Genomic DNA, 27,104 nt, shown 5'->3' with positions numbered 1-27,104 from the left:
TTAAACAGTTCGACGTATCAATGGATGAAATTGTTGAATGGTCGCAGGAACTGCCGTTTGTATTTACGATACGTTTATTCTATTTAATCACCTCATTCGGATATCGAAGCGAATACCATCAATCGTCCAACGGATGCGCTCGATGGGAGTGAGAAAATTTTTGCTGCTTCCGCGATCGAGCAAAATCCTCGATGATCTCGTTCGGCTCTTCTTGCTTTTGCCTTGTTAATCGGGATCGATTATCGTGATCGTCGGGTAAAGGCTTACGATTTTCATTTTTATACTTACACCGCGTTTTTGTGCTCGTCGGGCATCTTCTACGAGGTAAACGTCGACCGTGCTTCAACAAGGACTGATTTCCGATTATCCGTGGAACATTGTTGCTCTCCGTGGCGAGCAAAGTCATCGACTTAATCGCTCGTTTCGATCCTGCAATCTTTGCGCGGTAGCTGCAGAACAGCAGCGGTACTTTTCCCAGGAAATTGATCGCGAGTCGTTCCGCAGCTGCCGTCGATGCTCGTAAACGAGCGGTTTGCTTTGCTCGCCGGGCTAATTCGATCGTTGGCAATTTACATGGTGTTGGAGGTTGGAGACGCGCTGGCATCTTCCACGGAGATGGCGCCGCTCGATTTCCTCGTAAGTGAAAATTAACCGCAAGAGCGTCGAATTTTAAGCATCCCGAGGTTGTAATTCCCTCTGTCACGCGATCCGTGCAGACCTATGTGTATCATAGTGGTAGAAGTCGAAGGTCACCGTGTTTCGGTTCCGCGTGTCTTACGTTTTCGTATACGCCGAATGACCGTAATTATCGTTTACCTGTACTTACCGGCTGTACGTAATTGCCGTTCGCCCGCGTACGGAACAATTATTTTATGATGTCGTAATTAAATTCTTATCCGTGCAACAGAATCCGCTCGCGTGTGCGCGTTCGATGAATAGGATAAGTCGTTGCCTGCTGCAGGCGCCCGTCAACTCTCGTACACTAGCGTTCGAACGTGTTCGGGCACTTGTTTATCCTTCGCCAGAATGTTAATGGAAGATCGTACGAGAAAAATACGATAAATTCATTTTCGTCGATTCTACGTCTCTTTTGTCACTCGGTGGCTAAAATACAGCGTATTAACGCGTAATAACTGATAAACGTTATAATCCAATAGCCTTGGTTTAATTTAATTAACAAGAGTGTACGTAACTAACATTTTGTTATCGACATTTTATAAACGCGCAAGAGGATGTTAAACGTACGTGGTCAATAATAAATACATCTCGGCAGATACCTTAGATTTACGATAATTGTATAGAAAATGTAGCAAGTCATGCGTATAATTACTAATTTGTCATTTATTTCTACGCTTTGCTAAACTTCGCATATCTGTTGCTGTCTGTATGTTACTGATCAAAGTGTTCTCTCTTACTTGCGAACGACAGTGTACATACGTAGAAGCGTGGAACGTAGCGACATGTCGGAGAATATAATTAGAAGATTAACGGGTATAATTACAGTTGTGCCACGACTCGCTTGAAACCAAGATCCGACTTTTTCCCTCCTCGATGTAAGAGAGAAGAGACGCGCGTTCGCTGGAAACTTGTCAGCTCGTATACGCTACGAGATAGTCGAAAACGTATAACTGGCAGTATAGTATAATACTTACATATAAGAGACAGAGTGAGTATATGATAGAGAGAGAGAGAGAGAGAGAGAGAGAGAGAACGAGATGAAAAAAGCGCGGCAAAGATCGGCGCAAAATCACGGTGTACGCATGCGTCTCTACATAATTTCGCATCGGCGGGGAAGAACGCCAAAAGGCAATTGTATGAACTCGTTCTGCTTGCACTTGGCGATATTACGTTACAAGACAGGCGGACAGGAGGGCAAAAGGACGGGATAGAGAGCGAGGAGGTGGGACGAAGGGACGTGGAAAGTAAGAAGCAACCCAAAATGATGGGAAGGTTAACGTCCGGCCGTTGCGTTGGTCCATTGAAAGCAGCGAGATCGTATCGTGGCGAAATTTTTCGGAAGGGCTGGCCGGTACACTGGCCCCCGACGCTGTTCGTTTTAGCTTTCGCGATGATTCACGGAGACTGACCGGCTCGTTGGTTGTTGGCCGGCTGCATCGGGACCAGGTAGAAAAGCTGTCGTCTAGTTGAACGATGTCTTTCATGGCCGGCTCAGTTGGTCGAAATTGGGTGGTCCCTTTTCAAGATCGTAACTCTCGATCCTACGTTTCGTCGTCGCGCATCGCGTACTCGAGATCCGTTAATTGGTTCGCGCGCCCTCGTGTCGAAAAGAATTTTCCAGCTCCAACGACGGTCCGCTTAAACGCTTCGTTATTCAGAGATTGCTTTCACCGAGATTTACCTGTTTCGATCTTTTTACTTTGCGCTCAGGTAACGCTCGTGGCCATTGAACGTGCAGAAAGGGTAGCGACTCGAGCGACCTTCGTTTTTATAATGTTGGCAAACACCTGGTATAATCGTCGGTAGCACGCGGTCGAATATTTGCCCAGGAATCGATACACTACACTCGACCTTTCCATTCGTTTCCACACGAGCGTAGCCGAGAGGTTGTGACTAAAACGAGGGAAGAAAAGAGCAGGCCTTCGCTGTGGGACCTCGAGTTCGACCGCGATAGAATCGTCGTTTCTGTTTACGAATTTTTCCTCCCATCCTTTCATTCTGGTTGCGTTGTTCGCCACCGTTTATTCGATATTTGCCGCCGTTAGGGAGTTTTGCCAACGATTCCCGTTCCACGTCCGTAACTATTCGATTCGTGGTCGTCAACGGCGAACGATATAGCCTCGTAGAGGCAGTCTAATGGAAATATGGAAACGCCTAGGATGGCGGAATAGCAATCGAAAGGGAAACAGAAGGGAAGACGTAGGCGGAAATGGAGCGTTCCACAGGCGCAACAGTTTGGCCGTACGAAACTTATCGCGGCTACTTGAGTTTTCTCGATCGGCTCAAAGAAGGAGAAGATACGGGTTGAGTAAAAACGAGTAGTAAAACGGTTTAGGACCTATCCTAGCGTTGGTTGACCGTATAGGGAACGCACGTCGCGAAAAATACACGATGCTCGCGCCGACCGATCGCCCACATGGAAACCTGTTTCCTCCTCGGTATTAACGATACTTTCAACGAGACACTCAATCCGAACGGTTAATAGCGGTTGCCTTAATTGCCTTCGACCGAGCAATTAGATAATTCTTTATCTCTGTTTAATAGGAGCCGCGATTTCCTCGTTCCGAAGATCGTAAAATTTTCTATTTTCCTTTTCCCTTCCTCGTGTTGCTAAATTTTAGCAATTTACGGACGCCTAAATTTTCACCATCGTTTTCGTCCAACGCTTGTTATACGCGTTCCTGTCGAACCCTCAAGCCGAAGTTACACGAGCGTTCTCGATCGACGTTGCGTTGCGTGGCCTGCGTCGTAGAAATACATTCACACACGGCTGCATTTAGGCGTTGTGTAGGTGCGTTTCTACAATGCGGACCACGCAACGTAGCGTCGGTCCAACGCTGGTATTACCTGGCCCTGACTCAACTTTGGACTTGTAAACCCCCTTACACCCTGTTGTTCCTTTTAACTGCGAAATATTAGGGTCGTTTGTCGACGATTAGAAAGAGACTGTCTCGACCGGTCAGCTTATATTTCTTTGTTGAAAACGTTCGTTCCGTTTTGTAAATTAAGTTTTCAAGAAGCTAATCGTAGCGAAGGGTCATGTTTATCCGGAATTTTTCTACCGAGATTAGTCATGGCTTCGACGGATTATCTTTGTGAGCAAAGTGACGTCAGGCATTGTAACCGCACGTACTCCACTTGGCAAATCATCGACTCGGCAAACAGATCGCAAAACGATCACCGCCGTTAAGCCAGCTCGACCACGCTTTCTTCCACTAATTTCATCCTCGGCTCGCGTCTCACTGTCTAGGCATACAGTTCGGTTGCACTTCTTGTCACGCGGTTCTATAGTGGTCGTTGCCGAATTCCTGACGTCGAACGTGCTTAAATCGTCTCGAACCGATGGCACACTGGCTGAAAATTGGCCCGGTGCCCGGCTGCTTGGACGATAATCCGCGTGAAAAATCACCAAGAGGTAACAGCGTCGATTTCTCGAGTGCCGATCGCTCGTTAAGTAGCCAGAGTACAGGGGCAACTGCGTGGAACGGTGTTCGCGTGGCACGTGTAAGCGCAACGAGTACACTTAAGTATAAAACGAAGCTCCTTGCAACAACTCGTGCCTCGAAAATGATATCCAGTCGATAACACGTTACGCGCCGTTATAAATATGCGAGCGAGGCGTCGTTACGCGCGTGCGTGCACCGATAACGCGCGCGATAATACCGAGTGTTCGTAAATAACCAAACAGAGAAATCTCTAATGCTAACGATATACCTAACTATGTAAGTACGTAATGTTTGAAAGTTGCGGCTACTGCGGGGTGACTCGTACGTCGAGGGTGCGTATAACTGCTAATGTTTTCGTAGCGTTTGTTAGAAACGGACGAGTGTTTGGCTCGCGTGTTCTCGCACGGTAATTCTTACCTTCGTTTGTAGAACTAATAAGTTTGCTCTGTATGATGTAGTCGAGCCTCGGTAATTCGGATCTCGAGGGACCAGCTTCTTCGAATTACGGAGACTTTTTCTCAACTCTCTCGAGTTACTCGAGCAGCGAAGGTTTAACACACGAGAATGATCGAAACAGACGTTTTACGAAGACTAATGCTTTTATAATTGTAACAGCTCGGGGAAAATTAAATTTCATTTTTACAGATCGATCATTTATTTGTAATAATGAATGAGAGTTTACGTATAGCTCTGGTGTGAAGGACACGCGTGTAGTGTAAAGGTTAGAAACATATAGTGGGTGTAGGTTGAGATACGACCTTTCGTTATAAAGTATAGATACGCATACATACACATTACTTGTTGAAGCAGCGGTAATCAAACTACGACTTATAGAGGTTAGGATTCTTTGGATCCGAGTTATCGAGGTAACGTAATACACGTAGACACGTGGCAAATAATTCAAGATAAAGTAAATTTATGCTTCGATTTATAGAGGTTTTTACTGCGAAACGGAAGTGAATGAATAAAATCGCGGTCTTATAGATATTTGCGAGTTATACAGGTTCGAGTCGTCGAGGTTCGACCGTATCGTGTTTTCGCTGGACGACCAATTCAACGACGTTTCTTCGTGAATTATCATCGATCCTCGACTAGTCGAGAACACGAGACGGTCGCGCGTGGACGAACACACGGAATGTTCGCGCGTGTTGCGTAATCGCGATGTAAAAACGACGAGTCAGATGATCCCGTTGTCTGGGACGCTGTGACACTAGCTGCAACGCTAATTCTCTTGAAAGAAAGTTCAAGGAAATGAGTCTCGATTGTCTCTTTGTTCCGTGCTGGAGAATGTCAAGAATTTGTTAATGAATGCTCGACGTCTAAAATAGCTCGCGTCTCGCGGAAAGATGGTGATCGGTGTGCACGATGCACCTGTGCAAATACGGCTGAACATTGTCTAGATGTAATCGAGGAAACAGAGAGTCTCTCTTCGCGCATGGAATCGTCGATTCATCGCTACCGATAAACCATCTCATAGCTGTACAGGATGTTTCGCGTAACGCGATACAGTCGTCTAGATGCCGAACGTGCAAGAATACGTCGAAGATTTTCTCATGCGACGTTACGTTTTCCAATTATCGACAGAATGAGAGTAATAAGACGAAAATGTAAAAGAAATTTTTTACGTAGAACGTTTCGTTTTCGAGGAAATTAAAAAGGTTTATCAAAAGTACGCGTATACCGATGCACAATCCTCGATTAAAGAACATTTAAATTTTATCTTCTCGAAATCGAGGTATTGGAAATGGAGAAATTTTACTCTACGTTTTCCACTTTATCTTCGTACGTGGAATCAATCCCTAGTGGATGGTATTACGTTTAATTCGCACCTTGTATAATTTATAATTTTGCAACTCGTGTTCGTCACCAGACAGACGATTCTTCCTTTTTTCGTCGCCGATACGAGTTTACCGTTAACAAAGTGAAAGTTGTTTACTGTTCAACATCGACTCGGTAATTCAGATATGGATGATATAGTACGTTGCTATTCGTTCCGCTATTATCGGGGGAAAATCGAAGAGAGTTTCACGGGAGTGACACGATCGACGATTTCTTGGTCTTGGAAAAAAAGAATCAGAGCGGTGAACGGTAGTCAGTCGCCTTTCGGTTTCGACCGGTCGAGTACATCGTGAGTCAGCGTGGAGTAATCGGTGACCGTTCATTCGATAACGCACGTTTCGTTCCGTTGCACGGGATTTCATGCCCCTTCCTCGCTGAATATCGACTTCGCACGCGAACACCGAGATCTCTTCCGTTCGCGTTACCTTCGGCCATCCTTTTCTGCTGTTCGGCTAAAAAAGGTAGAAGAAGGACAGACAAGCGCGCCCGCTGGAGTAGTAGGTCATCGAGAGATTCTATATCCTCGCCGAAAATGATGGCGGCAGACAGGAAATGGGCTGACGTGAAAAAGGAAAAGAAGAGAGGAGAACCTGCTGGTGGTTCCCTTTGCCGTGTGCCACCTCCGCCCCCGGTTCTCACGGGCTACCTTGGTTCGCGTTAGTTATTACCTGACATTACCCTACGGTTTTCCTTTGAACCGTGAACGCTGTTCCCTGAATTTCATCAAAGCGGTGTCTCCCTCCTTTGAGAGTTGCCAATGCGGTATCGTCGAAAGCCACTCCTCGTCTGCAGTCCTCCCGTCTCCGGGGTCGATAGCGCGCGTATTTCGCGTGCCGCGAAATCTTCCGTCCGTATCGCTCACTGATGTATTTAAGTATAATCGCAGATTATACTGTCCCCCTCTCTTTTTCTCTTCTTTGCTTTCGGTTTAACGCCACTGACGCAAGAGTTCGTTTGAGCGAGCAGAGCGACCAGAAGTGATTTTCAGCTAGATTCTAGCCGTTAGAGTGGAAGACGCGCGCGAGGTCTCCTCGCGGGTCCGTAGAAATGAGAACTGGCGGAGTTTTAAGAAGCAAGAGGCCGAGAAGAGGAGACTCGCGGTGTTATCTGGGCCAATGGAACGCAACCTCGCGCGGTGCTCCTGTTCCCTCGTCGACATCGGATCGGTAAAATGCTGCTGTGCATTTGAGCTGCGCGGAAATCTCCTCGGTTATCTCGTGTAAAATAATTGGACAAGTTTAAGGCAATTACACCGCTGCTGCCTTCTATTCCTCGTCTTATTATCAGCGTTCTTTCGCGCGAATCGCGCTCCTCTGAGTCTCTCGTTCGACCCTTTCGTGGTATTGGACCGGCTTACGAGGTAACGTCGAGCGAACTACACCCTCGAGGTCTAATTATAAAACGCGGGCGGAGAGGCGCCAGCCTCAAAGTATCAACGTTCGTGTCATCTATGCCGGATTAAAATATCCTCCAGTTGTTTTCGAAAAGTTTTCGAGAGTGTTTGTTTCTCGCGATGCTGTTCGTAAAGGCTCGAAGAGGTGAACGGAACATAGATAAATGGCGTATCGAACAGATTGGCGCGTCGAATGTTTCTTCCAGCGCATCGAACACGCTTCGTCGAATTAACTGGCTGAATTCAAGGTCGGTCGGTGCGCCGCGATCGTTCAAGAAACATCGAGGCTCGCAAGCCGGAGAAAGAAAACGCGAATCGTCCCGTCAGCGAGCCGACGATAAAAATAATCCACTGACTAACATCTAGGCTTCGACGACTATTATTACCACGTATCTCTTAGCCGAACGTAGAACGCCGAAAAGAAATACTACGACGACAGGAGAAATGTCGAACGACACTAGTTCGATCGTAGCGAAAGCGAGGGGAAAAAGAGAAGCGATTTCTTAAAAAGCGCGACGACCGCCTGTCGGTATTTCTATTTTCGACACGGTCCAACCTCTTCTCTATCGAACGTCGCGTTCTCGGTATTCCATTTATTCCATCTATTCCAATGAAACGTTCTCTCTCAGTCAAAACGATTGAGACGCGTGTATACGCTATATACGTACGGTAAATCGCACGTATACACGCATAGAGACATTATCTTTCGTTTTCCACGGAGTTGCTACGTTTATTCCGGGAGCTTGATTTCCGCGAAATCGTCAACGACGAGCACGATCGTCTCGCGTGGTTGCGTTTTCTGGAGAACCATGATTTCGCTGACATCCGCGACGACCGCCCGCCGCGTTGCATTCGCTCGAATTTCACGGACTTCCGAGACGCGGCGGCCTCGTGCAATCCGAAGAGACGCGTTCCACGATCGCGCCAAGTCTCTCCGTTTTCGGATACTCTGTCCGCTGACTGACCGAATTTTTTTTTATCTCCTGCTCTCTCTTTCTTTCCCTCGTTGTCTCTTGATTACCAGTTGTTTCATCGTCTTCGAAATTGTAACGTCGTCTTAGTCGCCCTGTGATGGAGCGGACGTGTATAAAAAAAGAAAGGTCGAAAGCATAAACCGAGTAGATTTCGTCGAGTAGTCGGAAGACGAAAGAAAGGAGAGAAAGGGGATATATAGAGAGTCGATGAGTCGGGGAAAAACAAACACGCCTCCTCGTATTCTTTTTCTTTTTCATCTTTTTCTGGTTGAAGCGTGGTAGTGTAGTATCCCCGTCCGTTTGAAAAACAACGTGGTCGGTCGTGTCGTAGGTCAGTGTAGCTAACCAGTCGATCGAGTGGAGCGTTCGATTGTCAGCGGCGCTTGTCGAAGCTGAGTCGCGGAACCATTGGGATTACGCCCCGATACGGCAATTTAGCGGCGTGATTGACAGACGCCAGTTTCTGATGGCTATAGTCTGACCTGGTAGTCGGAACTTGAGGAACGCCGACAACGAGTTAATTCGGCCGATGCGTTTCCACGATAACCCAGATTCCTCGACTGTCCCAACTGGCTAGCAGACTTCTCTCGTTAATTACTCCGTACGGAGGCGACCGCGGTTATTACACTATTTACACGCAATCGAGGGTGTCGCGGAGGCGGAAGCGGTCATCGGGGCTGATTAAATTAAATTTAAAATCCCACCGTTTCGCGATATTATTTTAAACGACGGAAGCCAGATGGGCGTGTGCTGTGGGGAACGTGTGTGGCATACGGGCGTGTAAAAGGGATTTCGAAACGAGCCGATAAAAATTCTCATAAAGGTTCCGTTCGCTGCTTTCCATACGCGTGGCTTTTGTGCTGTAAAACCTATCGGAAATTAATATGCCAATTTCCTCCGAAAACCGGCTTGGCACGAGTTCACCCCCGTAGCCGGGGTCGCCCGTTGTAACGCCCTTTGTTCGAAAATTAGTCAAATGTGTGGGAACGCCTGTTTCGAATGTCAAAGAGATTTAAACGCGATACGTACATACCTTGACCAGTCTCGTGAATCGTTGCTCGGTCGCAGGTAAACTTTAAATTATGATCGCATCCGCACGAGTTAATACCACTGAAAAGATTTGCACGCTCGAGCGTAGGATTTTATTTTTTTGAGAATGTCAAACGTGACGCGTGTACGATGTACTAGTCGCGTTTATAACGTATCAACTCCGCGTAACGATCTCTCGTTTTAGAGGCAGAACTTTTTGACGTACGACGACTCGACGCGTAATCGTTGCGTCAGTGAATCAGAAACGATAGAAGACAGTACAACGACTGGTATCGCGATCTCGTTTCCATTCGGTGAGCTTTAAAAAAAAACGAAGAAATAAATCGTTGCGCGCGTTCGTCGCCAAGTTCCCGCCAGCGCTTTGTGCGTATTGTCAACGACGTTCGCAAACAGTAAGAAGCTTCAGTAGCGTTACGAGTGTCACGGTAATCCATTGCTATTATATCGTGCGGCGAAGCGCCTGGCGGTTTCCGCGCGAGGCGGCGCGGCGTGTCGGTCGACCGAAGAGGAGGAATAGAAGCGTAGGAATAGGCGGCGGTGGCGGAGGAGTAGAGGAGGTGGAGTAAGTTGCGCGCGCGGCCATTTTGATAATCTCCCACTCCAGTGTTTCGCTCTGCGCTCCTTGCTTCTCTGCTTCCCTCTCTGTCTCGCACACGCGCGTCAACCCTTCCTCATCTCTGTTCGGCTCGTTCTCTTTCCGTCTCTCGCGTGTACACGCACACCGAGTATTAAACACGTAACGGGTATAGACGTGCATATACGTGCAACGTACACACGTAGATGATCACACGGACATACACGCGTACATAGATCGCGCAGGAGAGGAAGAGCGAGGAAGAACGGGTCGAAAAAAAGAGAAAGAATCGTTGGAGCGAGAAGATGACGACGGCTTGCCGTGGGTGTAGAGGAGGCAGACGGGAGAGGAGGTTCGTACACAGTAGATCTGTGCGTACTTTTTTTTTCTCTCGTGCTCGTAGTGCGCGAGCTTTTGCGGCAAAAGAGCGTGTGCAGGAGAATCGCCCCCATGGTCGCTAGTGTCGCGATTTCCCTTCTTCCTCTCTCGCTCTTCCTCGTTCTCTCTCGTTCCCGCTCTCTCGGTACAACCGCGCGCGCGCGCGCACACACACACACACGTACGTCACGGTGTACGTGCTCTCTCGTGTACGTGTGTATCTATGGCTATCTCTCTCCTTCTACTCTCCCTCTCCTCGTCTCGACCGGAAGGTGCCAGTTTCTCGTCGACGATCGTCTCGTGCACACTCGCGCTACGTCGTCGCCGTTTCGTGTATTGTCGTGTACCTCTCGGACGTAGCCGCCGCCGTCGTCGTTGCCGTCGTCGTCGTAGTAGTCGTCTTCGTCGTAATCGCCTTCGTCATCGCAGTCATCCTCGTCATTGCCGTCACGTTGCCGTCGCCGCGTAACGTTCAACCTTTAATCGCGTCATGTAAACAAATTACGAGTGTCGCGACCCTTATTCGAATTTCGAAGGAAACGAACCGCGTGTGTCCGGCCGACGAGTGCAAGTAAATAAAGAATGTTACCGCGCGAAGGGGACTCGTCTTCGTAATCAGTGGACTACGTCCTCGCGTCGTTCGTCGTTTCTTCCATTCGTTCTCGCGATTGACATCGTTCGCGATTCGGTTTCTCTTCACGTCGGTCGAATGGAAAAAGGTGTTGACCTAGGAGAGTGTTGGTGCGTTTATCTTGGTGGGTTGTTGCACAGTGTGTTGTACGAGCGGGAGCGCGCGCTTCTGGATTAGCCGCTCCTCTCTCGTGCTTCTGGAAATGCCGATCGACGCTCTGCTCGAGGAATCGTTTGAGCGTTCGGCGAAAGAATGAGAGTGTTTTTTCGCGCAAGCATCTCGTCGTTACTGGCGGGCTATCGAGCCGTTTCCTCGCGCACGATTCTCGGTATTTCTAGTGATTCCGGTGATCGCAGTTCTAGCGACAAGTCAATTTTGTTAGGATTATTTTTGGATACCGCGATTAGCCGGCACTTGGTCCTTTCTTGAACTCACGGTGAGTAAATAAAACATCCCCCAGTAAATGCGACACGATCGTGTTTCGTTCCGTTTGCTCTCGTGCAAACGATAAATTAAATTGTACCTACTGTGGCCGCGGTGCTGCGATAGATTGCGCGTGGGATGGACGTTTTTCACGGTGAAGCGGAAAAGAAAAAGAAGACGAATGATTAACCCGTCACGATATCCGCGCCGTGGGACGCAGTCGGCGCTACGCCGACGTTCGATCGCGTGTTATCCCAAGTTTTTTCTCCTCATCGTACATCCTAGTTTTCCGATAGCACTTTTGGAGAAAGTATGACACGACTTTCGTGACCAGCTGGTGTGTTTCGTGACAGAAGCGCGCGCGGCACACGTGGGGAAAATATAGACGGGTTAGACGCGTGTATCGATTCAATAGCGGCGAAATTCTTGTCAACAGGATTCCGAACGTCTCTCCGAATTAACAGGAAATTTGGTTGAGAACGTTCGAGGTGTTGGTCTGTTTACTTTCGACCGGCGACACCGGACGAAACTAGATTCCGCGCGATATAAATACCAGAGGCACGAGCGCGTCGTTAACGTACCATGCACGGTCATCGAGGCAGTCGATCCTTCGTGCCAGTATTCGTGTAGATTCCAGAAAATTATCGACGGACGGTCGCGCGTGAAAACGTTTGTTGGCAGCCATGTTTCAAGAGCGCTCGGACGCGGAGATATCGCGATTTCATCATACCACGTGCCGCCATATTTTTGTTCTTTCGCATTCAAACGGCACGTTACCTTCTTAGTTTCGTCGTCACTGACATCGCGTGCTGGTCGGGTCGCCTCGTTGTTTACGTTGATACGCAACGGTCTTTGGTATTTATTCGACGTATTTACCCTGGATCCACACAGGATAACGACGGTAACGCGTCATTTCAGTTTTAGAACGTGCCCGTGCCAAGGTATGATTCATGTTCTCTCTTACTTATAAGACCTACTTACCAAGCTACCGGAATAACGCCAAGTATCGCACCGTACGAAATCTCCGTTTCGTTGAATCTACCTTCGATTCCAAAGTTATGCGCGATTGATCGTTCGTAGCCTCGGGGACGCGTCGTCGGGTTCGCATCCTTCGAACGATCGAACTGGCTGATCGCGTTACCAACCTCGATTCATTTACGTTTAATTTAATCAGAGAAGAAGAGGAAGAGAAGGAAGAATAAGAAGAGAAAATTGCGACGTTCTCTGTACAGAACGCGTGTATAAAGCGCGGAAATAACATAAATCTCCGACTCTGTGACGATGAGTCGGCGTTATCGTTTTTTATTTCACTAGCGGTTATATACGTCATGGATTTCCCTATCGTGACTTCCTTATCTTTATCGAACTACATGGTAGATTCCTCTATTCCTGCATTTTTGCCGTTGATCGGTGACGTCGATCGCCAACTAAGGCAGATTATAGAGAATGACTAGAAGTAGCGGGGAGTGGAGTGGCAAAATTTTACGGTTCATCGTTGAGAAACTTTGTCACGATTCGACGTCCTTCTTCAACGGGATGTCTCTCGTTCTATTTCACCGTTCCACTCTCGTGCTTCTCTTCCCTCGCTCTTTCGACTCGGCGCGCGCTAACTTGGTATTACGTAAGTGACAGAGAACGCTGCTACCAAAGAGCCTTGGTTTCCTTTTAAAAATGGCCGTCCACTGGTCCGAGAAACATCATCTCGTGTCGAAAACATCGGTCGTTCTGCGTCGCAGTGGTGGAGTACACGCGTGCTCTGTTTGCGGATCAAGCGTCTCGACCGCGATCTCGATTTCCGCGAAATTATCGCCGGTCCACTGGACCGGGGATCGTCCATGCGATTGCTGATAAACGTGTTTAGTAGTACGTTTAAAGATTCGTCGTTGTCGGATTTCAATCGTTTGCAAATTGATAATCACGCGGCGGAGTAGAAAGCGCACTAAGGAACCGAAAGAGAACATAATGCGTAGAAAATGGTGCACGAAACGTTTAAAATTTTGCGAAGCCGTATATACACGAAAGTAATTTTAAAGATCGAATAAACTTTTTTGGTACGAATTGGCAGAAATGTACTTCAAAACTTACAATATTTGGCGGAAGATGTCATTGGCAATTGGTTTATCGTATCTATAGCAGAGCTTATCTTGCGCGGCAACTACATGTCGAGAAATCGCGATCGAATATATTTTTTGACGCATTGTATATTCGTTTAAAAATATTCGTATGGACAAAGTCGTAAAATTTCCAATTCCTATTCGATGGCAATTTTTCGCAAAGATAAGACTGTATTTTTCTAAAATATTTCTTGTCGTATATTCTTTTAATAAAAAAAAAATCTATTTGATTCTCTCAGCGATCGAATAGTATTTCTTATCAACGATTAGCACTACTTTCCGTAGATAAATGGCTCTATCTACCATTCCGAGATTGAAGTTTATCATTTTGTTTGGTTTTTCCGTTTCATTCAAAAACCTCCATTCGTAGTATAAAAGATAGGCACGTAATTGCAAAGGTGACAAATTTCGGGAAGCCACAAACGTGTCTTGAACAACGAACAAATGCTACATTTCGGCTAACAATAAAGGGAAAATGTATCTGTTGCTCTTTTGTCACGCCACTTTCATCAGTTTGGTTAAAAAAGTATTTCTCCTCGTATTGCTTCGTACTTTCATTCTTACCACGTATCTCTTCGTATTTCGACGATCAGTGACGATGATTTGTACGGTGATTAATCAGCCGTTAATAATCGTTTATCATTGCATAAATCGCGAATATATTGCGAAGGTTTCCCCATTATATTCTTTATCAACGCCCATTGCGTATACAATGCGACGATAGAGGTATTATCGGTAGATATGTATATTGGATTCGTGCATTCAGGACAACTCGGCGTAGTTGTCAGACGAATGAATAGATAATATTTCGTGTACCGAAATCACACACACACAGAAGGAGAAACTTTGATACGACGCTACGGACGCACGTCGTTATTGAATAGCAATGTTCTAGAATTTCATAGAAACTGGGTTTTCAAGACCGCAGCGTTTGTTGCCCGATTCCTCCTCGGCTGTTCAAAATAATCGCGAAGAGAAAAAACACATAAAGGAAATCGGAATGTAGCGACATATTTCGCGGCGAGATTAGAGGCGCGATAATTTCTGATAGCAGACTTAATCAACGATAACGACGATAAAATATTGGAATATCGACGTTTCGAGATGGTAATTTCTTATTCCGAGAAATGCGAATAGTAAGCGTGTAATATCAAATATTTTCGTTGCCCCGTTACCTTTCCGACACCTAATTTTTTGTATTAATCGATTATTACTTAAGCTACACCGCAAAGTGTGGTATACGAATTATCAGGTTCACACGTGTTAACCAGCGCGGCTATATCCAATCGGCATTTTAAAACCATAATCTACATTTCAAATGCTTATATATGTATCGTTCGTCTTGAAGGTCGACCCAAGATTGGTAATTTTTTATCGTAACTGTTTAACCGTTCAGAATTGCGTTAATTATTAAGCTATTTACTTCAACGTTTAACGTGAGTACTGTACACGTGCAACGAGCTTGTTTCTCTTTGTCATCGAAGTTAATAAAAATTCCATGAAACTGCGAAACAACGAAGAAGAAAAGAGCGTACGAGACATTCTTTTAAGAGATCGATACAGCCGTTCGATGAAATAACTTTGTTTTAAATATTTCCAATTGCAATGAACATTTTTTGCTGTCAATTATTATTTTATTATCGCTCGAGAATGACAATTTCTATCCCAACGATATAGAGTGGATATTTTCTCGCATCTTTGTTTAACGGACGATGCTATTGAGCGACCATTATGTAATGGTTATCGACAATGGTTAAGACGTAGCTTCTCTGTCCGGCGACTTCAGCTTTCCGAGCGCCTGGACTTGACATTACCGTCAGTTCTGTTCAATGCCAGGAAAGAAAATTCGAGGCGAAGATGAGCCCCGACCGTTCTTGAACTTTGACCGAGTTACGTGCTATTAATCGGCCGACTGTCCGCTCGTCCGGACTAATTTCCAAACTTTTTTTACTCGTCGACCACCGTTTTGCCAGAATTTTCACAATAGCGGACTTGTCTCACGAGTGAATAACGAAGAGTAAAACAATGGGTGACTTTTTCAGAAAGCAGCTTAAGTACTGCGTCTGTATTTAAATTTATTCATGACTGAGTCGATATACTCTGTATTCTGTAATCATTGTCGGTTTGTCGGAATAACGACACGCTTAGAAGGTCTTCGATTTTATACAATGTCTAAAAATTGATCGTAAAAGCGAATTCGAACAACGCACCTCTTATGATTTATTTCGTTTCTACGATGAAAGCTAAGCAAACGTTTCTTGTTGTTAACGCACGTGATAGCTACTTTATTGGAACAATGGACAGTGTTTTGAAACTACACGCGGCTTAAATTTCAATTATTCATTTCAATTACACGTCGACTTTTCGAGTCGTTCGAATAGGTACGAGCGGTAGTGCATTTGCTAGGATATACGTACTAGGAGCGTCGTAATTGTCCCATAAAAGTGTTCAGTCACAAAGTCATGGGAATTTAATAGTAAAAGGTACGAATATACGCGAACATTTTATCAGAGGTGCTAAAAATCCGTAAAACATTAGCCAAATCGCGCAAGAAAATAATTTATGCGTCGTTAAATGCTCGAATATCTTAAACTTCCTATCCGAGACCGATTTCCTGGAAGATATATTTTTCTTTGTCTGTTTCATCGTTGTTCCAGAAAACCGACGATGCTGGAACGCGCGAACGCGTGGAAATCTAAATTTGAATGCGCAGGCTGTCTTATCGTGCCTCGTTATTAACATACAACTGCCATTGCATAAATCGAACCGAAAGGTTGTTTAGCCGATATCCTCGAGATTCCAGGCAATATAATTCGCCAGCGTTTCGACGTTAATATTCGATCGAGCGCCATGTGACATTCGCAAGATGCATGTTTTCTAGAAAATTGACGTAACCGCGATCGATCGATCTTATCTATCGCGCAATTAATAATTCAAGCCAGGCGATTCGCGGAACTGGTGTTTCCTTCGAGTGTTTGTTTATGCGAACGTTTGGCGGAACAATAGTCGAAAGTGTTATATTCGTGAGCTTGCAGCGGGTAAACGAGGAACGAGAAATAACGCGTTCGAGATGGTTGAAAATTGATCGGAATAACGGCCGAGAGTGTATGGCGTTGAGAAGGCGTGTTGCGGTTCAAGAGGCGCCGTTCAATTCGTTCAAGGAGATTAGCGCACGAGCGTAGAACGAAACGCGGCTTTCGAAGGTTGTCGTACCGTGAAACGATGTCAGTGTGTCAGTGTCAATGGAACCGAGTCATTGGGTTTGCCGATTGCAATTCAACGGGAAGAAATGATTTTGCGACGACATGACAGTTGAGGAAAGACGAGAAACGTCTCTCCACCACGTTCCCTCCTTTTATTGTCAGACGTGTTTTCAATTCGGCGACAAATATACACAGGTTCGCGAAAATATTCGAACAACTTTTACCAATATATCGTGCGCTAAACATTTTGAAATTTCATTAGCACCGTTACGAGACTGGACTATTACGACTGCAAAGTCTGCAAATGTACATAAAAATTGCGAGATATTCACCAGAAGTACATATTTTGCAGAGATTATAAATGTATTTAAACAGTCGTTCGTTCGTTATGTTAACAAACCCTGTTATTTTGGAATCGGCTTCGACGCCTATTATATGCCCAAGACGCTACGTTATACATTAATTTTCTATCAATTTACGTATTGCAATAAATAACTTTGTAAACAACCAACACGTATGATACATATGTAGCTGAAAAATTCCTACGACGAATACATATCGTTCGTTACATGCATATTCAAATACTTTTGCCAGCCGGTACAACAAGTCTTCATCGTTTGTCTCGAACGATTCAATTTTTCCAAAGGAAATCGTAAACACGACGGAGTTGATCGCGGATTGATTTCTGCCGCTGATTCGCGGTATATTTCCTTGTACGGAAGTGGAATTTTCCCAGTCGATGTTTGCGAATCAATTTCTGTCGCGTATTCGGCTATGGTTAAGCTGACAAAATTAGTAATTAACGTCGCGTGGCTTCGTGCGAAGAAAAAATGAAGATAGAGAGGGTGATTACGAGATACTCGGAAAAAAGAAATGACAGAGGACAAGAGAGAGGGAGAAAGAAAGAGAGAGAGAGAGAAAAAGTAGTCGAATCGTTGGGAATTTGCGGCCGCGCAATCCGGCATTTAGCCTTCGTCGGCTCAAAATAAACGCGACAACTCAGGGATTCCCCTTGCCACTCCTCTGCGGTTCGCGCTTTCGATTCGTCTCGCTCTTATACGCGTTCATCGGTCTTTATCTCTTGTCGATCCTCTCCGTACTCTCGTGCATCTATTTCCCTCGCGAGCGTACGCTCTTCGTCGCTGGTTGTTCGTCGTTCCCATCCTATCCCCGGTGCGGATACTTTCGCTGTCTCGGTCGTTTATCGCCGGTGTAGCTAACTAAGCTCGAATCTAATTCGCCACACGTACGGCCACGTGCGTGCAACGGCGGTAGAGGACTCGGTGTGTGCGTGCACGCGCAGCCGGACGAACGCGAACGCGAGCGCGTGTGCGTTACTCTTTCGCGTGCTAGTTTGCACTTCGCGTTACGGGCGCGCGCCTACACCGACGGACTTCTAAAGAGCACGACGTGCGTTCACCACCCAACAGAGTAGCGGTGGGCAGCGTTACGTTTCGCGCCAAAAAAGAAGGTGGAACCAAGCGATGAAATCTCACCGTCCGTTTCCACCAGAAACTTCTACATCGTCACGTGCAGATGCTTTCTGTTCTTAGGAAGTTGCCACGGATGAGATTTCACCTCGCGCGAATGTTGTTTTAACGGTAACCTTTTCGTCCGGATGTCGTCGCAAGTACGTGTTAACCCTTTCGCTATCGCGGTCTAAGGAAGACGTCGCTGTTGTCAGGCTGAGTTTCAAATTGTCGACGCGTTACGTAATACGATACATATATTTTTGCACATATTGTAATAGAAAAATATAAGTAGGCGATCCGAATAGGTTTTAGAATACGTCACGTATGTGTGACGCTCAGGCTGTAGAAAGCAACTGAAGTGCGTCACGTAGGTGTAACCGACGTTACCGAGAGGGCTAATTAAACACTGCGTCAAAGACCAACTTTTCTACTCTCCGTTCAATATCGGATAATAATGAAACGTTTAATCGCGTTTGTTCGACCCTTCATTAATTTCAAAAACGAGGACAAGCGTATCGACGCGATGTTCCATTCGCGATAGCGTTAATTTTTCTCGGCGGTCTTTGCGAGTCAACCCTTTCTGTCTTGAATGGTTTCTCGGTTATCGACAAGTGAGAAAATCCTTGTTAAATTGAAACTGTAACATGTAGTAGCAAAAATGTGACTCGATATTACGGGCGAGGGGTTAACGAGTTTCTTATGAGAGATGGTTTTTCAAGAATGTTAAACCATCGAAACTTAGGAAGCTTCGAACGTGTTTCCTAAAATATCATTTAGGCTACGAAACCTTTAGCAAACCGATAGAACGATCGCCGCAGCAACGCGGTCAGGTAATCGAAAACCAGTTCATTCAGCCAATTTTGGTGAATCAATAGGAAAGATATCGTACGCTTAATGGAATTTATAAGACGTTGATATCCGAAATAACGCGGAACGTAGACGCGCAGGTACGAATTTAAACATCGACGTGCTCGGTTTCCGAGATATTCGCGCGAGAATAGAGCACTATGTACGATGGTGCATGTTAGCACGTCACCGGTTGCTCGAGTACCGCTGCGCTGACGTAGATCGATCGCTACCTGACGCGACGGTCTCCGTGTTCGTGCCTTGCGGAACGCGGGAAATCGGATGACGCCTCGTTATCGTGCAGACTCGCAAATATACGCCACGAAATGTTTATTCCGGGACTGGCCGTTGGAATTTCCAGTTGATTAACGAGAGAGGAAGAGAGAGATGAGGGAGAGAGAGAGAGAGAGAGAGAGGAAGAGGAGCATCCCAGCCACGCGCTCTCGCGAAACGAACTGGGGAACGTTTTCCATTTACAGTTCATATTCGTCATCGTTACCGACGTGAATGTACGATTTTTTAATTAAAAATACACACTTGCACGGCCACTCGATATCCGATTGCGTTCTCTGTGGGTCGATTTCTGACCCTGCGCTTTTCGATAAATATTCTCGACCGATTTCCCATTTTCGTGGTTGCGTTTCGCAAATCCATCGGTAAAGAGTTAATAGTTCGAAGAATTTTTAAAAAATTTGTTAGAAATTTATTTACATCTTTATGAGACAACTAAGCCATTCAGAAACCGACGTCGTTCAACTTGGCAAATTGAAACGTACGGAAAAATGACGATGTTCTACGATCGTTGTCTTCTGAGTTTAGCTTAGAATTTACCGTTATTTACCGTCATCTTCCCGCGATAAATGAACTTACGGTCGAACTTATCATTTTATTCCCTGAGAATCGAACATCAAGCGAATACTTGCGAAATCAACGAGAAAAGTAATGAAATTAGGAAATTAATAAAAGGCGAAGTTGATCGATTTGGCTTCTGCGAGGCTCCACTATCGATTTTTGCTTGACAGGAACCAACGATCGAGGTCCAATGAATATTTCTAACAATATTTTCTATTAGATATCAGACATCTGTTACGTGTTTGAAGGAAGGCTATTTTTACTTGAAGAATATAATTATCGTTGATGAAATGTATCAACAATGAATCGATTAATTGCTTCGATCGGTCCACGAGTAATTACGATACGCGAAGGAGAAAAAAAGATTGGATTTATTGGCTTTACTCTCTGTCGATTAGCCGACTTCCTTCTTCCCGTTTGTTCATCGCGAATCGCAGAAAATGCAGGAGCTCTCTTAAATCGTCTCTTCTTCGTTACCATTTCTAACGGACCGCGATTAACGCGAGTTAATTATCTCCGGAGGTGATATTCCGCCCCGGGACGGATCGATCCGCCGCTAAGTGATTCGTTTGGAAAACTCGTTGGCAGATATTTGATCGTACCGTTGGAAAAAGGATGTTGCTGCTGGATTTTTAAAAAATTCACGATCGTATCGTATCGACGCCGCATCTTTCAATTTCTTCTTTCCTGAATTTTTTATCCGTCTAAAGCGTTTCGTTTAAAAAAACGAAAAAATCATATAGAATTACGGTAATATAATTGTATTACAGGCGGCAGTTCATTTACACAGCATTGAATTTTTATAGTCGTGCGAAAATACTGCACACCTAATGATACGAGATTTAATATAATTGGATCTAATTAATTATTCATGGAAACGTTATAACAAATACACTGCGATATGTAAATACATTTTGCAGCCATTACATATGAATAAAGACTCGGACAGAGTTTATGCACTAACCCAGTACAATTCGATATTGATCAGAGTCGTTTTCTTTCAGTCGTTAACTCATTAAGTCGTTATTTTCTTTCCTGCACGCAACGTTATTTAATTCGTAAAACGATCGGACACCATCGAGTCGGCGATCAATCTGGCGGGACCGAAATGATTTGTCGTGACACTCGATGACGTCGATGGACGTCGCCGGTCGACGAGAACGATCGTGCCGAATTGCCGATGGAAAATTTGGAAAATTGTCCGACCGGCGGAAATTCAGCCGAGCGAACATGAATCCTGGAGGGCGGCGTATCCCATTTCCATTTACCCAGGCGTTAATCATGAAAGCGCGCAGGCTTCGTTTGCACGATGAACATTGTCGGCTTTGTGACCTGTCGAACACTCGATAAAATGGCTGGCTTCCCGTGCTTCTCGTTGCAATCGTCTTCCAAAATCTCTTAACGATAGAATCGCGTAAATGGTTGCCGGATGCGTGGGCGTGAAAAAGAAGAGGTCGTCGAGGGTTTGAACACTTGCAGCCTGGTGGAACTGCCCCAATTTTACTTGAACGCAAACTATAGCGCGGGAGATGAGCGAATGCTCGTCGAAACAGTGCTAACAGTTCTCGACACTTGAAAATCGCTACAGCTTTGAACGTTCCATACAGATACGAAATCTTTCAGCCAAAGCTATTGCCAGAGGAGAAGATAGAAACGCGAGATAAGGTAGAATCGTTACAAAGATTACAACTGCGATTAGGAAATTTATTATTATTATTATTTCCTTACACCGTTAGGTCACAGTTTCCAAGAAACGAATAAGTAAAATTATACGCATACTGATACAGTAGGTTCGTAGAACAGGGTACTAAATTACGATTGAAAAGAGAAATTCAGTTTTTATTAATTAACCTGGATCTCTGTTCTGACTTATTTTTTCGACTTTGATTTATACCGATATCTTCAATGGTTGGAAATTGAGTATCATGAACATTGTAATATCCTTTCTCACCAGCTGTTATCGTTTATCGCTGCTCGATCGTTTAATCGAAATTTTTTATTTCACCTACGATTGAAAGATTTTGTAAGATTTTTGCGTGTAAATCGAAGTGAAATTTACCTTGAATCATTTCGTGATTTCGCAACAAATCAGATGCCGATATATTGTTTCATAATAATCGTACTTTTCAAATACACAGTTCCCGATAGTAGCAACAAGATTCTTGATCGCTAACAATATATGCGTTCTTGCTGAACACGAAGCACGGAATATTTTCGCATTCCTTCTCATATCGAAGATTAATGATGTCTCGTAATATACAACAAGCCTGATTACTCCGTGCAAAGTTCAACGTTGAATTTGAAGATGTTGACTCTCAACCGATTCCGATGACTCTACTTCGTCGCTATGTCTCGCATTTCTATCGTCTTCTGTATACGTTAAACGCTATAGCAGTACGCGTGCGATACGCGCACGGATATTCGTATCGGATTTTGGTGGTCGTTATAGCGGCGTGCATGGTCGTTTTATCGGAGAATTTTAGCAATCACGAGAGCAACGTGTCCTCAGCCTGGCAAAAATATCGGCAGAGGGGAAAAGGAAGGGAATGGATTTTAGTAACCAGGGAATCGGTCGTATCTGGACTCGTAATGGGGAGAGATACAGGCGCGTGGAGGAACGAGGCGAGATGCTACGCCGCCGGTAATATCTGTCCCGTCGCCGACTCGTCGGCCAATGGCCCCAGACTCCATTGACTGAATCCTGAACCGTGAATTCGACGTCGCGACTCGTCCCAGGTCCTGTGAATTTTGCACCGATCTCGCGCTATCGACCCGAGGCGATCTTCCTGCAGCGTTTTGTCCCGTCCCCTCGATATTTCCGGTGGTCGCGAAAAATCGACAACAATCACCGCACCGACGAGCCGCACCGTGTTCGTTAATGAACGCGGCGACGAGGATTAGCGGCGCGGATCGATATCCGTTGGACGGAAATTAGTAATTCTTTGCGAGCGTGCCGGTTTCCATCGTATGGAAATACGTTGGTTGGTTGGCCGGCGGATCGAATCGGGATTGAAAAGCGATTCGTTGACCCAGTTTTCATTGTTCGATCGACGATTCTCAACGATGGGTTTCTTTAATGTAACGCGTAATTCGATTTCGCGGTGGAAGATAAGAAGCAACAGGAAAAAGCTTTCCATCGGTTGGCAGTTGGTGGCGATCCTGACAGAATCGATAATTCGCGAGCCATGTTGGAGCCTGGTTCGTTCGTACGCAATTGCCGACGTCGTCGTCGCCGGAAACGCGACTAAACAGGTGTTTGCGCCAGCTGCAGCTGCTCCCTCTATGGCTCGTCACGAATCTCTCCTGTCTCTGTTTGCCTAGTTTCTTTCATCGTTGTCGGTATTCTTTTAAAACGTGGGAGTTACTCTCGACAACGTGTCACACGTGCGATGAAACACCGGCTCTCTGCCGATTTCCGGTCGGAAGACGGACGATTCTCGCCGCGGTGATCGCTCGCGCGACAAATCGATCGATCGCTCCGCCGATAATATCTGCGGTCGACAGTGGCAAGAAGCGCGATAGAATTTTCTTTAAAAAGACACACTTAAAATAGAACGTTTGCTCAGCCAATGTCACGGATATCGAACATCGACACGCAACGCGACCCACGCCAGTTCCACCGCGTCTTGTATCTACATTAGTTCGCTGAAGAAGTCCATTTGTGTCTCCTGTATCGATCTTCTCATTTTCTAGTTAAATACACTCGATCTGTCTTTTCGTTGGTATAAAAACAACCTGTAAATACGCACACGCTCGGTCATAAATCACCTTTAAACACGAGCTATAAAATCAATTTGGTATACAGTTTTCGGAACAGTATAATTTTTAGTTTTTCTTATAATATATACAGTTATCAAATACGTGTCAATATCATTTACATTATGTATAGTTACAACACATATTCGTGTCTGTTTTGGATAAGTTAAATGTCCCGTAATCCGTGGTACTGTATATTGAAGCGGATATACATTGTTAACCATAAGTATAATTTATTAGTCGTTACATTTAATGGAGAATTTTAACTAATCTGAACTTTACTCTGTGTAGTATTTTACGTTATATTTAACAAGTAACGTTTATAGTAAAGAAAGTGGGAAATAAAAATACTCGAAAGCGTTCGATTTATACTGAATATCGTTAGATATTCCAACGCGTACGTTAAAGTACTTCAACATTGTGCAAATAACCCTGCAATCAGCGCACGTATAAATTCAAAATAACATATCGGCGATGTCGATGGATGATTCGTAAGCGACAGTAAAGTGGAATCGGAAACGATAATCCGTCGATTATCCCGAAACGTCAACGGAGAACTAATCGAAAGGAATATTTGACTTACAGCGTGGACCGGGACCGGCTTCGGGAGCGGGAACGACAAGCCCGCGCGGCGATGTCGGTCCAGGCCGAACAAGCGGCTGCAGGAGGTGGTCCTGACACCAGACACCATCACCATGGCCACCACAACCACGCTCACCATCATGCTAATCCACACGCTGTCGCCGCTCCGCTCTTCCGTGCTCCTGTCAGGGTAAGTCTTCAGACTTATTTTCCTTCTTTGCCTTCCTTGTGTCATCGACTATGATACCTACTTATTTGCGCCAAGAGAAAGTCCTCGCGAGAGCGTTTCTGGTCGGAGGATGTAAGGATAAACTAGTTGATTTTGCTACTTTTATTTCGCAACTTATTTCACTGTACGAAATCAAGGATAAAGATTTCTATAGTTTAGATTTTAGACGTAGGCTTTTATGGTAATGTGTTTTATACAAGGAATGGGAACAAGGATCGACGATCGTAATGTAAATATACTGATCAAAACAGACGGAAGATCGTTCCTGTTGTTACTCTCGCTCTGTAAATATTATCGGCTACTAGGGTATCCATTTCTATATTTATTTTTAACTATGGTTTTATGAATTCTAAATAATTTACTTTCACACTTGGACTACGATAACATTTTGATCGCTTAGCTAAAAAATTATAGCTTTCGTTATAGCGTCATACACACAACATGTTTATTTATCAAGCCTATAAAATGACGCTTTTGTTTGCTCGCTGGATGCGATAAAATTCTTCGTAATGATCGTTTTCAGCGGTGTATTACCGCAAAATGTTATCACATCCAATACATTTCCATAGCCTTTGTCCATCGTGTATGATTTATAGAAATAAATATAATTGGAAAGATAGAAACGAACATGTATACATATTTCAGATAATTTATACAGCGTGTCACGCGTCGCGTGACAGATTACACGTTAGTTTATCCAGTGATTCGATCTGACTCCCTTTCGTTTGTCGAACAATTTAATATAATCTGATAAATTTTACATCTACGAAATGTACGTACGACATAGTAGCTTGTAAAACCCATTTCAAGTTTCTAATTACAACGCCTGGTATCGATAGCATCTCTTTGAAACCGATACGATATTTACCTAGTCACGATTCAGTCAGCTCGTGCCGAGGATTATATCGTCGCTCACTTACCTCCAGTCTTCCAGATTTAGTATTGTGGTTCGTTAGAGTATTAGCGCTTCGATACCACATTTAGGTGCCATATGGCGTTGCCCTCCTTTTTCTTGCTGGCCCACGCAAGTCAAGAGGAAACATTTGGCCGCTTCTTGAACGGATCCTCAGGGTGTTCCGATTTCATCCCCGAAAGATGAATACCGAAGCGGTAGCAGCTGCCTAAAGGGTCTACAGAGAAATCCCATACGATCGTTACGATGCCAAAAAGCTCGTCCAGCTACTCCCATAGCTCGTAAACATCGGCAGCCGCTTCTTCCATTTCGCTCGAGCCCGACCTGAATTTCTATTCACGTCGTTTCTCCGCTTTTATTTCCAACCCTTTGGTACATCAAAGATCAGACAAATCGAGTCGAAGTAGGAAAAACGATAGAAAGGTTCTACGAACGTGCCGTTCGATAGCCAAATTCGTTCAAATTCCATAAATCGAGATAAATGGGAAGTTGCGATGGTGTTTTAGAAACGAGAGTATCGTTTGAAGTGTTTTCTGTGATATCGATCGGCAATCATCGATGCGATTCCTTGCACGGCATGTGGATGACCTTTCGAACATCTCTCGCCTCTGAACCTCTCTTCGCTGCTCAACAGGTGTTCCACGACTTTTAAACTTCTCTAATAACCGCATTACGAGCCTTATGCGACGCACCTTACTCTCCCGACCAAATTTTCTAACTCCCTTTACATTCATTTTAAAGAGTCGGGTCTTCGTACTACGTTAAGAATAAACAGTTGGCTCCTCAGTTCTTTCTGTTAATTCTGTTGAGTTGTGATTACTACAGTGGTTACACGTTTAAGTCAAAATGCATGCAACGTAACCACTCTCATAAGAATCTATATAGTAGTAGTAGTATGTAGTATTTGTAGCTTGTATGGAGTTTACGTTCGGTACAATCTTGGTGTATGTACGTGTAAGTGTGCACATGCGCGAAGATATGAATCATGTTCTAGGTTTCTACAATGAATTAAATGTTTCGTTAAAGTCGTGGTCTCTTGCTGTTAGCTAGTTCGACAGATTAGTTTACCTCGGTTTGTTCCGATTGTAGTGCCTCGCTCGCTTCCCTATTTATTCTTCTAAGTAGAAGGATTTTAATCTCATGCATGATTTATATATATATATATGTCGGAGATGAAAGAACACCGGAACCCCTCTTTGGATTCGCGGGAATACCGTAACGTTGTAACTTAGATTAAACAAATGCCGCTCCGATTATTCGAGATTTATGATCATGAGCTTGGGCTCGAGGCGACAATCAGTCGCCGAACGTAGCCGCGGTCAAAGGGATGAACGTTTTATTTAACAAAGGCACAGAGTAACTCTATATCTCTCCTTAAAAGAAATAGTCGTAGCGACACGTGGCAGTAAATACTTCAATAGTTTCTATCCCGCGGCCCGCCACACGCAGATTTTGTCCTCCGGGTAAGATGATCGCCGGGTGTCGGCATGCCTTTGTAGTGTATGTTTAGCTAACGTGAGGACCCGCTATAGATCTTAAGATTTAGTCAAGCGAAGTCCTTCAAATAGACTTTGTTGCAACTACGGGAAGATAGGAGAAACCTATCTTCCACGAACGATGCCCCCCGTCAACAACCTCCCCTCAAGGGCGGCCAGCATCTCTTTCAAAACGCCGATATGGAGATCGACCAATTAGCAACAGCGCTAATTTCCCTCACCTTTGGAACGAAAGCTTTCGTTGACGAATCCGAG

General features: G+C 45.0%; 1 protein-coding gene across 15 annotated transcripts in view; it reads left to right on the top strand.

Moving 5' to 3' along the window:
- LOC126918311 (AF4/FMR2 family member lilli) overlaps positions 1-27,104 on the top strand; it is a 169,130-nt gene that overhangs the window by 38,910 nt on the left and 103,116 nt on the right. For 10 of the 15 annotated variants that reach the window (XM_050726027.1, XM_050726032.1, XM_050726031.1 and 7 more), the window contains one exon: positions 24,215-24,401. In XM_050726027.1, the coding sequence (XP_050581984.1) occupies positions 24,215-24,401 (187 nt within the window). The other 5 variants (XM_050726033.1, XM_050726034.1, XM_050726037.1 and 2 more) reach the window with 5 other exon arrangements.

This window comes from Bombus affinis, chromosome 7 (genome assembly GCF_024516045.1).
Source record: "Bombus affinis isolate iyBomAffi1 chromosome 7, iyBomAffi1.2, whole genome shotgun sequence".
Taxonomy (NCBI): Eukaryota; Metazoa; Arthropoda; class Insecta; order Hymenoptera; family Apidae; genus Bombus; species Bombus affinis.
This window is presented reverse-complemented; position numbering and strand designations above follow the sequence as displayed.